This window comes from Palaemon carinicauda, chromosome 38 (assembly GCF_036898095.1).
Source record: "Palaemon carinicauda isolate YSFRI2023 chromosome 38, ASM3689809v2, whole genome shotgun sequence".
NCBI classification, from domain to species: Eukaryota; Metazoa; Arthropoda; class Malacostraca; order Decapoda; family Palaemonidae; genus Palaemon; species Palaemon carinicauda.
The window spans coordinates 10,141,468-10,153,604 of record NC_090762.1 but is presented as its reverse complement, the minus strand read 5'-3'; the positions used below and the strand labels follow the sequence as shown (position 1 = coordinate 10,153,604).

The 12,137-nt window shown below is 38.7% G+C and overlaps 1 protein-coding gene across 1 annotated transcript in view; it reads left to right on the top strand.

Annotated features, from left to right (window-relative positions):
* Nucleotides 1-12,137, top strand: part of LOC137630090 (periodic tryptophan protein 1 homolog) — a 33,044-nt gene that overhangs the window by 9,525 nt on the left and 11,382 nt on the right. The window contains exons 2-7 of the mRNA XM_068361572.1: nucleotides 3,648-3,742; nucleotides 4,106-4,164; nucleotides 5,493-5,713; nucleotides 6,990-7,178; nucleotides 8,480-8,602; nucleotides 11,778-11,952. Coding sequence (XP_068217673.1) covers nucleotides 3,656-3,742; nucleotides 4,106-4,164; nucleotides 5,493-5,713; nucleotides 6,990-7,178; nucleotides 8,480-8,602; nucleotides 11,778-11,952 — 854 coding nt within the window. The 5' untranslated portion in view covers nucleotides 3,648-3,655. The remainder of the gene's footprint in view (nucleotides 1-3,647; nucleotides 3,743-4,105; nucleotides 4,165-5,492; nucleotides 5,714-6,989; nucleotides 7,179-8,479; nucleotides 8,603-11,777; nucleotides 11,953-12,137) is intronic.

Below are 12,137 nucleotides of genomic sequence, written 5' to 3'. Positions count from 1 at the left end.
GTTGCTCTTCTACCCTTACCAAGAGGAAAGTAGCCACAAAAATATTACAGTAGCAGTTCACCCTTTGATACAGAAGAATTGTTTGGTAATCTTAGTGTTGTTAGTTGTGTTAGGACAGAGGAGATTGTGTATAGAATAGCCCAGATTATTCGGTGTGTGTGTGTAGGCAAAGGGAGAAATGAGCCGTGACCAGAGAAAGGGATCCAATGTATTACTGTCAACTGGCCAGTCAAAGTGCCCAATAACTCTCTAGCAGTAGTAACTCAAAAGCATTCAACATGTTCACCTAAGAAGACCGACTCAAGAGTCCAGGACAACAGAAAGGCTGTGTCATCATTTGTTGCCAGACGTGCGTATGTGGATTTTTTCTATTGGATGAATCGGACTCCAGTCTCTTTCATTCTTCACCTTCTGAATTGGAAGGATTGTGCGTAGGGTATACGAATGAGTCGGCATGAAAAGGACTAGAGGGAGTCCACTTCCAGCGCGAGGATCATCTGAAGCACTCCAACGCAAGGAGAGATGTAGCAAGAATATCCCTAGTCCCTCCTACAGACATTACCCTGAGCGTGGTCAACATATGTTTGAGAGATGAGCGCTACCACGATGCGGTGAGTGGGGAGCAGTCTACGATGTCGGAGATTGTCCTCTGTCAAGGTCAGCTAGGGACGATTTGTACATCTCAATGGGGTCAGCGAGGAGAGACTCCCCCAAAAGAAGGATGCTGAGAAGTTGCGTTCTACACCCGCTAGCAGGGTCTTCTTCGCTAGCTAGAGGTGAGTCATCTCCCCCTCTCCAGTTCATAGTTATTGAAGAAAAAGGAGGACTCTCGCATTCTTCTCCCATTGTGAAGAGGAGAGACAGGAAGTCTGAGTTCATCAAGTACAGTAATTCTTCTCTGAAGACGAAGCCCCCCGAAATAGCACCTGTGGAATTGGATCCTTTTTCCTACAAAGTTTGAAGGGAAACCGGGATCTGTTCTCCAGAAGGTTGTAGCCGACGTTTTTTAAAAGATCAACAGGTTTGGCAAGGCCTCTCAGACTATTGTGAAGCAACCCATCACGACTGTTGACCAATCCTTTGGTGGGGTTCTTGATGTCAAAACGGGTAAACACTTCCCCTCTTGGACAACGCTACCATTGCAATGAAAGAGTTAGATGAAATGATGGCTGGCTTAGGTAACTCCTGGAAGGCAAGCAGATCATCCCGTCTTCTGCCTTCTAGAGCTCGGGAGTGGAAGGTCTAGCTATCAGATGAGTCACCTCCCTCTTTTCTTCCTGTAGAGGGAAATATCACCACCCTGACTCCGGGTTGGACAGTGGAGCTGCTCGCGCAGGAATCCTCTATTTTCTTGGCGGCTGACACAATGTCCATGGAGGCAGCTACCGCTATCTATGTTAACCTTCTAGGCAGCAGGGAGAATCATTACGCCCTCTCACTAGTCGGAGAAGCGTCAAGGGTATCACGCAGGGAGTCGACCCTCCTCCAGAAGGGGGAAACCATCAAATCCACAGGGTCTTGCTAGTGGTAGTGGTGGCAACCTTCCCAAGTGAATTGGGAAAAGTCGCAGTAGATTCTCTCACAGGTAACTGTGTATCTGGGAATAAGGTGAGATTTGGTGGCTGCAAAGGCATTCCTCTCAGATGACAGACTGTCTTAGCTTCGACAGTTGGTGGCTCCTTTCCTCAACCATCCTGCCTGTCTGTCTGTCTGTCTGTATAGATTGCCTTACCTTGTGTAAGACCCGGGCTCTTGCCTTTGGGCAGCCCAGAAAACATCCCGCCAAGTAGTGGGAAAGACTGTTGGGGCACCTCTCTTCATTGGAGAGGCTGGTTCACCATGGGAAGTTGCACCAAAGATCGATGCAATGGTGTCAAAAGATGCAACAGTCATGGATGGAAGACCCCCTCACAAGATAAACACGGTTAACCAGGAGAGGAGGTCAGCCGAGGAGAACTCCCCAAGAGACACTTGCCTGGAATGTGCACCACCGGAGATGCTTTTGTTCACAGACACATCCAAGAAAGAGTGGGAACCCATCTGAAGGGGACCACCATCCATGGAAATCAGACTTGGGAGCATCGAGGGTATCACATCAACATACTGGAGTTGACGGCGGCACTTCGAGCCTTAGAGACTTTCATGAAGCAACTCCAAAGCCACTGAGTTGGTTGATGAGTGTCAACACTGTTCGCAGCTTACATAAAAAAGTAGAGGGGGATGGCATCCTGTTCCTTGTGTGTCTTGGTGACGGGGGCTCAGTCGTGGGCCATGGAGTATGTTTAACAGTGAGGTTCTTTCCGGGAGAGTGAAATCTCAAAGCATACAAACTCAGCTGCAGAGGTGAAGTGGTTTGGTCAGAGTGGTCCTTTCATCCTCAAGTGGCGAGGTCTCTTTCTAACTTCCATAGACCTGTTTGTGACCAGCATAAACCACAAACTGCCGGTCTACCTCATGAGTTACGGACCCGTATGGTATTCATTTAGGACGCTTTCCAACAATCCTAGGATGTGATAGAAACATACAGTCCCCCTCTTTTCTGCCTGATCAGATGGGTGCTCAACAAGGTCCTGGGCATCCTGGCCACCCCCAACCTTAAGTTAGCCTTGGTGGCACCAAAATGGCCTCATATGGAGTGGTATCTGGACCTAGTTACCCCTTCTCGTGGTTGATCCTTGAGGATTATTTTTTAAACTAGTCCTACTATGCCAACCCTAAATGAAAAGGTATCATAATGCACTCCCATGCCAGTTTTTTTGCGGGTAGAGACTATCCAAGGGAAACCATGAGAGAGATGTCAGGCCATGTGAGGAAATCCTCCTCAGCAGTCTACCAAGCCAATTGGTCAGTGTTCTGTGACTGCTTTAGGGTTAAGGACATCGCTCCGGTCTCTGCCTTCATGTTTGACATAGCAGACTTTCTGGTGTTTCTTCAGAGGAACAAAAGATTGCAGTGCCAGTAATCAAGGAGTATCGGCCCGCACTAGGGTAGGTCTTCCGACTTAAGGGTCTTGACCTGGGAGCTTCTAGAGATACTGTATCTCCATACTCATGAGGAGTTTCGAACAGTTGTCCTTCCGCGGAGGTACGACTCCCAGAATGGGATGTCAGAAAAGCCTCCTTCCAGCCCTTGTAGGAAGCATCGGGCAAGGAGCTAACCCCCAAAGCTGTTTTTCTTCTAGAGAGTCGGTAAGCTCCAAAAAAATCTCTTACCTGGTCTCACACTCCGAAGGGTGGAAATACTGTAGATGACTATTACAGGGTCCAAACTTTCACAGGCATATTTATGATGGCATATAATTAATTACTTCGTTGCAGTATATGATGGCCTGACATTAAAAATACAGAATGTTGCTTATTTTGTTTGTGTGAATGAAGATATTGATGATCATCTAATAGAATTTTTTCATCATGAAAACATTAGGTGACGTTAATGCAAAGTAATCCTTATTTTGTTTGTGTGAATGAAGATATTGATAATTACTGAATAGAATTTGTTTATCATGACAACATTAGGTGACATTAATGGAAAGTAATCCTTATTAACAAAACTTATCATATGAAATACTAAGATATCCTAAAATTAAGGTTATATGCAAACAACATGCTGCCTAGCAATTCTGACATACCTGTATCTGAAATTTGCAGGGGATAAAATGGACGAACTTCCTAAAGAAAATTTGAACTTCATCACATGTGCAGTATGGGTGCCTCATGGCATAGCTAAAACTAACCCAGAGAAGGTAGGTAATTTTCCTTAATTTCCAATGATATAAGTAACTAATATAAAAAACTTTTTATGCATTCTTGATACCTCTATTATTGAACTATAGTTTGAAGGGACCAATGCTATATATTTTTTCATCTATTAGCGTGCCTTTTTCCCATGCGTATGGGGTAACACGGTTGCCTTCTTTTTGAAGGACTTTGATACAGTATATGATTTTGTATTTACAGTATTTAATATTTCTTTATACTGCATTGCCATTATATTACTCATTTGTAAAAGATTTCATGTTTAGTCATCTTCTTATTGCTTACATATTAATGTCACTTACACTTACTAATTTTTTAGCTATAAAACTTTTTATTTTTAACTGTTCCAGGTTGAAATTTCAAAGGACGATCTTGCAAGAATAATTAGTGAGACAAAGGATGAAGTAGAGTGAGTAAATTTTTTTTTTTTATATTTTACAGTTATGTAAAATTATATGCAGTGTTTTCAGGTAACCACTGTACATATTGTATTTGCAAAAGCAATTTAGGTTTTTTAGTTTCAAATGGACTAATTTTTATTTTCGGTGGTAGGAAATTTTTTTTTTTTTACAGAACAGTATTACATTAGTATAACAATCTCCCTTATTCTAGTGGTACATATATGAGGTTTAAGTTTATTCCCTGTTCAACCTCATGCAATGGACTAGAGGCATTTCTACAGGGTCTTTTCTGCATCCCTTCAATCTGTATCTGCAGTAACTTTTTGTTATTGCTTTGCCTTTCTTTATCATATCAATCATCTTATTGATAGACTTTCTTTTTAACCCTTTTACCCCCAGGCTATTTGGAAATTTCCAACCCTTAACCCCCAGGGGTTAATTTTTTCTCAAGCACATTTTGCAGTATATATTTTTTAAATTGCTCTAACAGCCTTAATTTTCGTCATAGAGAGGTCAGGTTGGTCTCATTCTCTTGGAAAATGCCTGAAATTTCTCAAAAAGTTATCAAAAATATGCAAAAAAAAAATTTTAAATAGCATTTTTTGCAAGAACGTACCGGTACGTTTATGGGGGCAAAGGGATGAGTTTTGTGAAACGTACCAGTACGTCCTTTGGGGGTAAAAGGGTTAACTAGGCTTTCCCCTAGTTGCACCTCAGTACTGGGCCTTACAGGTCAAATTCCATCTATCCAATGAACAGGATACTACAATTCGTTACTGGAAATCTTTAGTAACCTGATTAGATATTTCTTGAATGACTAGTAACAAATTAAATTGTGCAAGAGATAGAAATGATAGTAATTTGTGAGAAAAGCTGTTTCAGTGGATGGAGTACTCAGTGTCTGTGGAGGTGTAGGCTTACAATATTAAAATGCTCTCGTGAAATAAGGAATAAGATTTACGATAATGGGAGTCATATGTTTTGATTTTATAATCTGGTTACATTTGAAACGAGGCTAAGCAATCAATCACCAGGAGGGTGTTACCTTCCCAAAAGGTCAGTTCCTTTCTCTCCCAGAATCTGAAGTTAAATTTGTTGCTCCCCCAGAATCTAACCACCCTTTGGCTTCTTGAGACCTTTGGTAGAATATTTGCACAATGCTGCTAACAAAAATAATTTTCTTGCGGAGGGTAATTTGCATATTAAAATATGTTAATTGTTCTTTCACAATAATTTTTTGATGAAAAATGGAAGGAAAACACCATTATACAATTTAGAGAAAATATGTTACAGTAATTATTTATTGTAATTTTACGTTGGTCAATGTTTTTTCAAGGGAACTTGAGGAGATTGAAAATGAGGGTGGAAGAGGGTCTGCAGAAGTTCCAGATGATGCAGCTATGGAAGTAGATGAGGAAGGTGCAGAAAATAAGCAGGAAGGTGAAGATGACGAGAAAGGGGAGGCTGAAGCCAAGCATGTCAGCCGGAAAAATGATGATGTATTGGATTTCGAAACTAAATACGTCATGAAAGATTACGATGACGGAGAAGAGGATGGTACGTATATTAATTTTACGAACTTCCCCTGATGTTCATATTGCTCTGTCACTCTAGCTGACTCAGTATTGACATTACCCCCAAACAACTAGAAATTATCCATTACTTAATCACCATCAAAACATTTAGTGCTTAATGGCAACTGAATTCTACCCATGATATTTAATGCTTTTTTCTTACCCCTGTAGTAAACTCCTGCTATGAGTTATAAAAAGATCTTGCAAGCCGTAGATTTTCTATTTTCCAGTGTTCTCCTAAAGTAACACACCCCCTTGTGGCCTTGTCTGCTTTCTTGAGATATTAACTGAGAACTGAAGTAGAAAATTCAACTAGGTGTTTACAAAGTGCTATTACCAACTAATTGATAGTGGTTATTTGGAGTCTCCAGTGCTATGAATTGAGTGTTTCCTATGTGTCTTTTAAGTTAGTTAACTCTTAGTTGGGTTGTTTTCTTCTGGAATTGTTATGTATGTCAGTGAGAGTAGTTCCCATTTGTGAAGGCGTGTTTTTGTTTGTTTATTTTGAGGAAAGTTCTTACTTTTCCTTTTGGTTATTTGGTTCAGTTAATAACTGACCCTTGTCATACATAACTCACCTTTAAATACACCTTTGCTATTTTCATTTGCATTTAGTTCCGTGGAATCCAGAGAGCTCTTAATAAAATTTCTCTTTAGGTATTCTTTTTGCTATTTTCGGACACAGTCGGGTATACTGTATGACTCAGAACTTCAAACCCCGGTGTTCACGGTAATATCCAGAGAAGTAGAGGGAGGAACTTGGCTTTATGATTAAATACTAGTTAACTATATAATAATGCCATGGATACTGTATTTTATGGTTTCGGCAGTATAGAAAGAATTTTCTCATTTTTTATAAATAAACTTGAGTAATCTTTTGGTTGAATCTTCTTTTGAATGACAGTGAGTTGGGTTCAATGTAGGTTTAAGACATGTTATGAGTTGTCATTACAAAGTAAACAAATAGATAGGAGTCTTTATTCCTAACTTTCAGTAAATCTTAGCCACTAATGGTGTTTATTTTGTAAAGCTATTCAAATAAGTTGCTTAAAGTCAGTCTTGATTTTTATTATTATTATTGTGGGACTAAAGAGGTCTGTTTGCCAACATTGTTCTAGTTGAAACCTCTTACTAGGTTATTCTTTTCTTTTTCAGTAAGCAAGTTTTTTTTTTTTTACCCTGATAGAGCAAGGTTATTTATTTTCTTTGTCTTATGTAATTTGTAAGGAAATAGCTTCAGATGTTTTATTATTTTTCAGATAATGTAAACAAATTACTTCAGCTTGGAAAGATGGCTATACATGCCAGCAGTGATGACGACCCTTTCATCACTGTTAAAGATAAGGATGATGATGACAGTGAGGAGGAGAACCATGAAATTTTACCCTCAGACAACCTTATTGCTGTTGGTCATGTTGAAGGCGATGCTGCAATTCTAGAGGTTTATGGTAATATTACTTCCTTACTTTTAATTTTGTTTGTTTACGGAAAAATGAAATATGTCGGTACAGTATGAGTGCAAGGAGGATGATCCTGTTATTTTGCTAAACAAAAGAACAAACTTAAAGGTGGTAACGTAATGGCCTCACAAATGAAATGTAGCACAGTTTGGTTAAAGCAACTTTAAACAACAAACTTTTAATAATAAAATTTTCTAAAATAATCTTACTAAAGCTAGAGATAAAATTTTTCTTAAAGAATGACCATGATAGTGCCAATAAATAGATTCAATATTATTTGTTTGTAGAATTATACTGTACAGTACAAATCTTTGTCCCTTAAAATAGGGTAATGTCTTAAGCAAAGCTAGAATAATCTTTGAAATCGTTATCAAAATAGATAATGACAGGTGATGAAATCAGGTAATTAACCCCAGTTACTTTCCTGTCAAAGATCACACTTTTGTCTTTGCAAGCTGACAGTGCCAATGTAAATCTGGGCACATATGTTGTTGAGCTGTCAGGCAGATACATCTTAGGTAAAAGGAATGTATGAGCTGGCATGCTTAGTTGCCTGGGGGAATGGTTGTAGGATTAGAGTTGCTCCTATATCCTTGGCAAATCGAATGTCTTGCCTTCTAGGACTCAGCAGTAACCAACCTGTTCATCACACAGCTAAACAGGAAAATCCTGGTGTTCTGTTACCCTGCTTCAGACCCGTGGTCAGTGTTCAAGGATGCTTTATAACTCCCATGCATTCACCCGAAAGCTTGAATAATTATCCATTCACCCTAATTCACTGGAAAGCCACAAGCCAAGTGGTATCCTTATATTGAAGTCCCAGAGAGTTATCTCTATTGAACACTTCTCTGTCAGCCACACTTCTAGAGGTACTACCAATCCGTGAAGTTGCTTGCACTTCGCGGTTGGAAATTAACCAACATCTCCAAGGGAAAGGGCCAGCACACATATCTGGGTACCTATGACAGTCCTCTGCAGCTGTCTGCCAAGGAAAGTGAGTGAGGCTATTGTGCGACACTTGCCACATGTCGTTACCTAGGTCGTACAATTTCAAACTATTTCAAGGGCTGTGTCAGCTCTGCTAAAGACATTACCTTTTTGGAAAGGACTCTGGTTTATTTAGCTAGGAAAGATACAAATTACTTAAATCTTTTTATTTTTATAATCAAGAAATGCTCTCGTATTTTATTCTCATATTAAGATTGAAATATGTTCATTTGTATTCTTTAAGAAAATTCATATAATTTTGTACTTTGTTGGTACTTAATCTATTTTTTTTTTATTGGCAGTTTACAATGCAGATACGTCAGATCAAGGATGCCTTTATGTTCACCATGATATATTACTACCTGCAGTTCCACTTTGTATGGAGTGGCTAAATTATGACCCTTGTGATGAGCAGCTGAAACCAGGTATGTAAAAGTGTGAACAGCTGAAGTTGAATATTTTTTGTTTCCATATCGAACAGACCATTGCCTTAGACAGTCTTACACTTCAGATTGAAGTATGTGACCTTGAACAGTGCATACTTGAACAATAATGGAAATAATTTTGTTGGCCTAGGAAGTGATTTATCTTCATCTAGGAAAGTTAAGAATTCCATATCTTGCCTATTTTACAGTGTGAAACCTTGGTTTTAACTAATAAGCACTATTGCACCTGTACTTTTATTGTTTTATGTTGTAATGCTTTCCTTTTCTCCTGTTTTTATGGTGCTCAAAGTTTATTCAGCGAGGATCATATATTGTAATATATTTTTTACCTTTATTTTATAATAAAGATTTTGACAGATTCCCTTGCAGATCCATGTAATGTTGTATTAACTATAAATATATATATAGGTTTAATATACCATTGCCTAAGGCTGCATTCATATGCGCTGCAAAGCCAGGGGTTGAGGTTACAGGAGGTACAGATGAAGTGTCAGGTTATGGGGCTTGCAATGCCGCAATCTGTTCTGATAGTAATGTGCTAAGAGCCATGACCTGCTGGTTGTCTTATTATCTTGATTACTCCATTTATATTCTGAAGGTCTGTTCCTCTTGTCTCCATCAATTGTGCTCTTGCAAGCTTGAAGTCTGAAGAAAGTGTAGATGCAGTATGTCATTACTGTGGCCTTCTGGCATATTGGAAGTCATGGGAGCGACGGTTAGGCTGGTAAAGTCATTGTTGTCTCCCTTTGGTTCCTCTGTCTGATCTATCAACTCAATTAGCTGTTTGCTTTGCTATGTCAAGTCGAGTATTGTAAGAGAGCTTGGAATCTGTAGAGTGCCAGAAAAATGTCCAGTTCTTTGTATGTAAATCAAGGAATGCTATAGGAGTAATTGAAAATTAAAATCTTTGTTACAGAGAACTTGTAAAATGGAGGCAGGTTGGGCAAGATAAGCGAGTGTACTGTATGTGTGTGTGTGGCATTGGTGAAAGAGGTAGAGGATGACTCGGCTGGTAGATAGAAAGCACTTCAGTCACCACCGATACATGAGGGAAGAAGGGCGAGTCATGGGGTCGCAAAAATCATGCCAGAATTTGGATATTCTACCCAGAGATTGGCAATGACATGCACTTAAAATACTACAGTGCATTATAGTACACTGATACTCAAACCCTGCACTGCACAAACACTGTTTCATTTCTGTAGACACTATTGTAGAAATCCTGTAAGGGACCCAAGGTACAAGACGAGAAGTAAAGAACGCTTAATGGGGTTCACCTTCACAGATATTAAAACTCGAGTACTGGGTGAAGTCTCGGTCAAAGAACTCACTGCAGCTGGGTTAAATTTACTAAGGGTGATGAATTAACGTTGTAGGTTCTTGATACTGTACCACCCTATATCAAAGACTGACAGACAAACATGAAAATGAAAGGAAGCTCTCATGCTTGTCAAACTTCAGCGACCACTTAACGACTGGGCTGTTCATCACACATGGTAGAAACTTGCATATAATTACAATTTTGCCACAATGTGTAATCAAGATAGTTTAAGTATAATGGTTTAGACATTAATAAAGAATAAATGGTAAAAAAAAATTTCTGTAAATAAATAACAAAACTTGAATGTACATGGATGTATGTAAGCTGTACGTAAAGTATGTACTATGCAATATATTGGATATCTATACACCTATTGTACATGAGTTTTGAGTATTGTGAGTATAGAATAATTATATTACACATTGCCGTGCAATTAACATCGGTAATTAATCTGGTAATATATAAGCCCTTAAGAAGAAACTAATGCTTCCCATACATTCATAATGTCGTTTAGAAGTTTATATTGACCAGTTCCAATACCCATCTGAAATGTCCCAGCACTCTCTTAAATAGAAACCTGAGGTGCCTCTTCATTTGTATTTCCTGTCACAATCAGGGAAGTACCATCACGAGACCCAAGAAAAGAACTAATATTGGACCAATGATAGCAATTTGTGATTCAAGGAAGTGAAAAAATTAACTTTTCATGAAAATCACCTTGGGGTCTTTCCTTGTCTCTAAGAATCTAAAAAACTTCCTATGCAATATACATGTGATGTTGACATTCCAAATAGGAAACAAGCCTAATCAATGATACCCTTATGGAACTGTGCCCTTGGGTTGTCCCACTCCAAATGCCAGCTGTAAGACAATTGCTCAAGCCGCTGGAATGATACCCACAATTATTACAGTTAACTGCCTTGCTCTCGTAGGTCAGACAGTATTATTATTATTATTATTATTATTACTTGCTAAGCTACAACCCTAGTTGGAAAAGCAGGATGCTATAAGCCCAGGGGCTCCAACAGGGAAAATAGCCCAGTGAGGAAAGGAAACAAGGTAAAATAAAATATTCTAAGAACTGTAAAAATGTTGAAATAAATATTTCAGATATAAACTATAAAAACTTGAACAAAACAAGAGGAAGAGAACCTAGATAGAACAGTGTGCCAAAGTGTACCCTCAAGCACCCAAGACAGTGAAAGACCATGGTACAGAGGCTATGGCACTACCCAAGACAAGAGAACAATGGTTTGATTTTGGAGTGTCCTCCTAGAAGAGCTGCTTACCATAGCTAAAGAGTCTCTTCTACCCTTACCAAGGGGAAAGTAGCCACTGAACAATTACAGTGCAGTAGTTAAAGCCTTAAGAGAAGAAGAATTATTTGGTAATCTCAGTGTTGTCAGGAATGAATACCAGACAAGTACATTAATTATTCTTATCATTGGCATGCCTTAACCACCTTTGTAATATAGACACTACTGCAAAAAATTTCTCGACCTCATTATAATTGATTTCAGCGGTAGCTACCATTGTCATCATACCAAGTATACCTTTTTCATATACAGTATCATTCATTCAATGGGTAATGTGAAAATTTGACAATTATTATTAGATCTTTGTCATACAATAGAGTTAATCATGAGAAAAATAAAAAAATAGTATTTGAAATTAACTGCTGATACAGTCATTGTTAGCATTACATTATGATGGTTCTGTTTTTTTTATGGTATATTTGAAGCAAAATTTGTAGGAAATGTTTAGTTTCCTATTTGACTAATAACTACTGACACCTGCAATTTTGAATTGATATTTATTCAATTTTTTCCACAGGAAATTTGGTTGCCATTGGTAGTATGTCACCAGTGATAGAAGTATGGGATTTGGATTTAGTAGACTGTTTGGAACCAGCTTATAAATTGGGTAAAAAGGGGAAGAAAAAAAAGAAGATACCTGGGGTCGGCCACAAAGATGCAGTTCTTAGCCTAGCATGGAACACATATGCTGAGTAAGTTTTATTTCTATGAACCTACCCCTGATGGTTATATTGCTTCATCTCCAGAAGCTCAGTTTATGAACATTTACTTTTTAATACTTGAAGAAAAGATTTCTCATTTTCTTTCATTTTAATGGACAGGCATCTAGTATAGTAATGAGACATTCCAGCGGCTAATGGTAAGAAGCAAAGCGTCA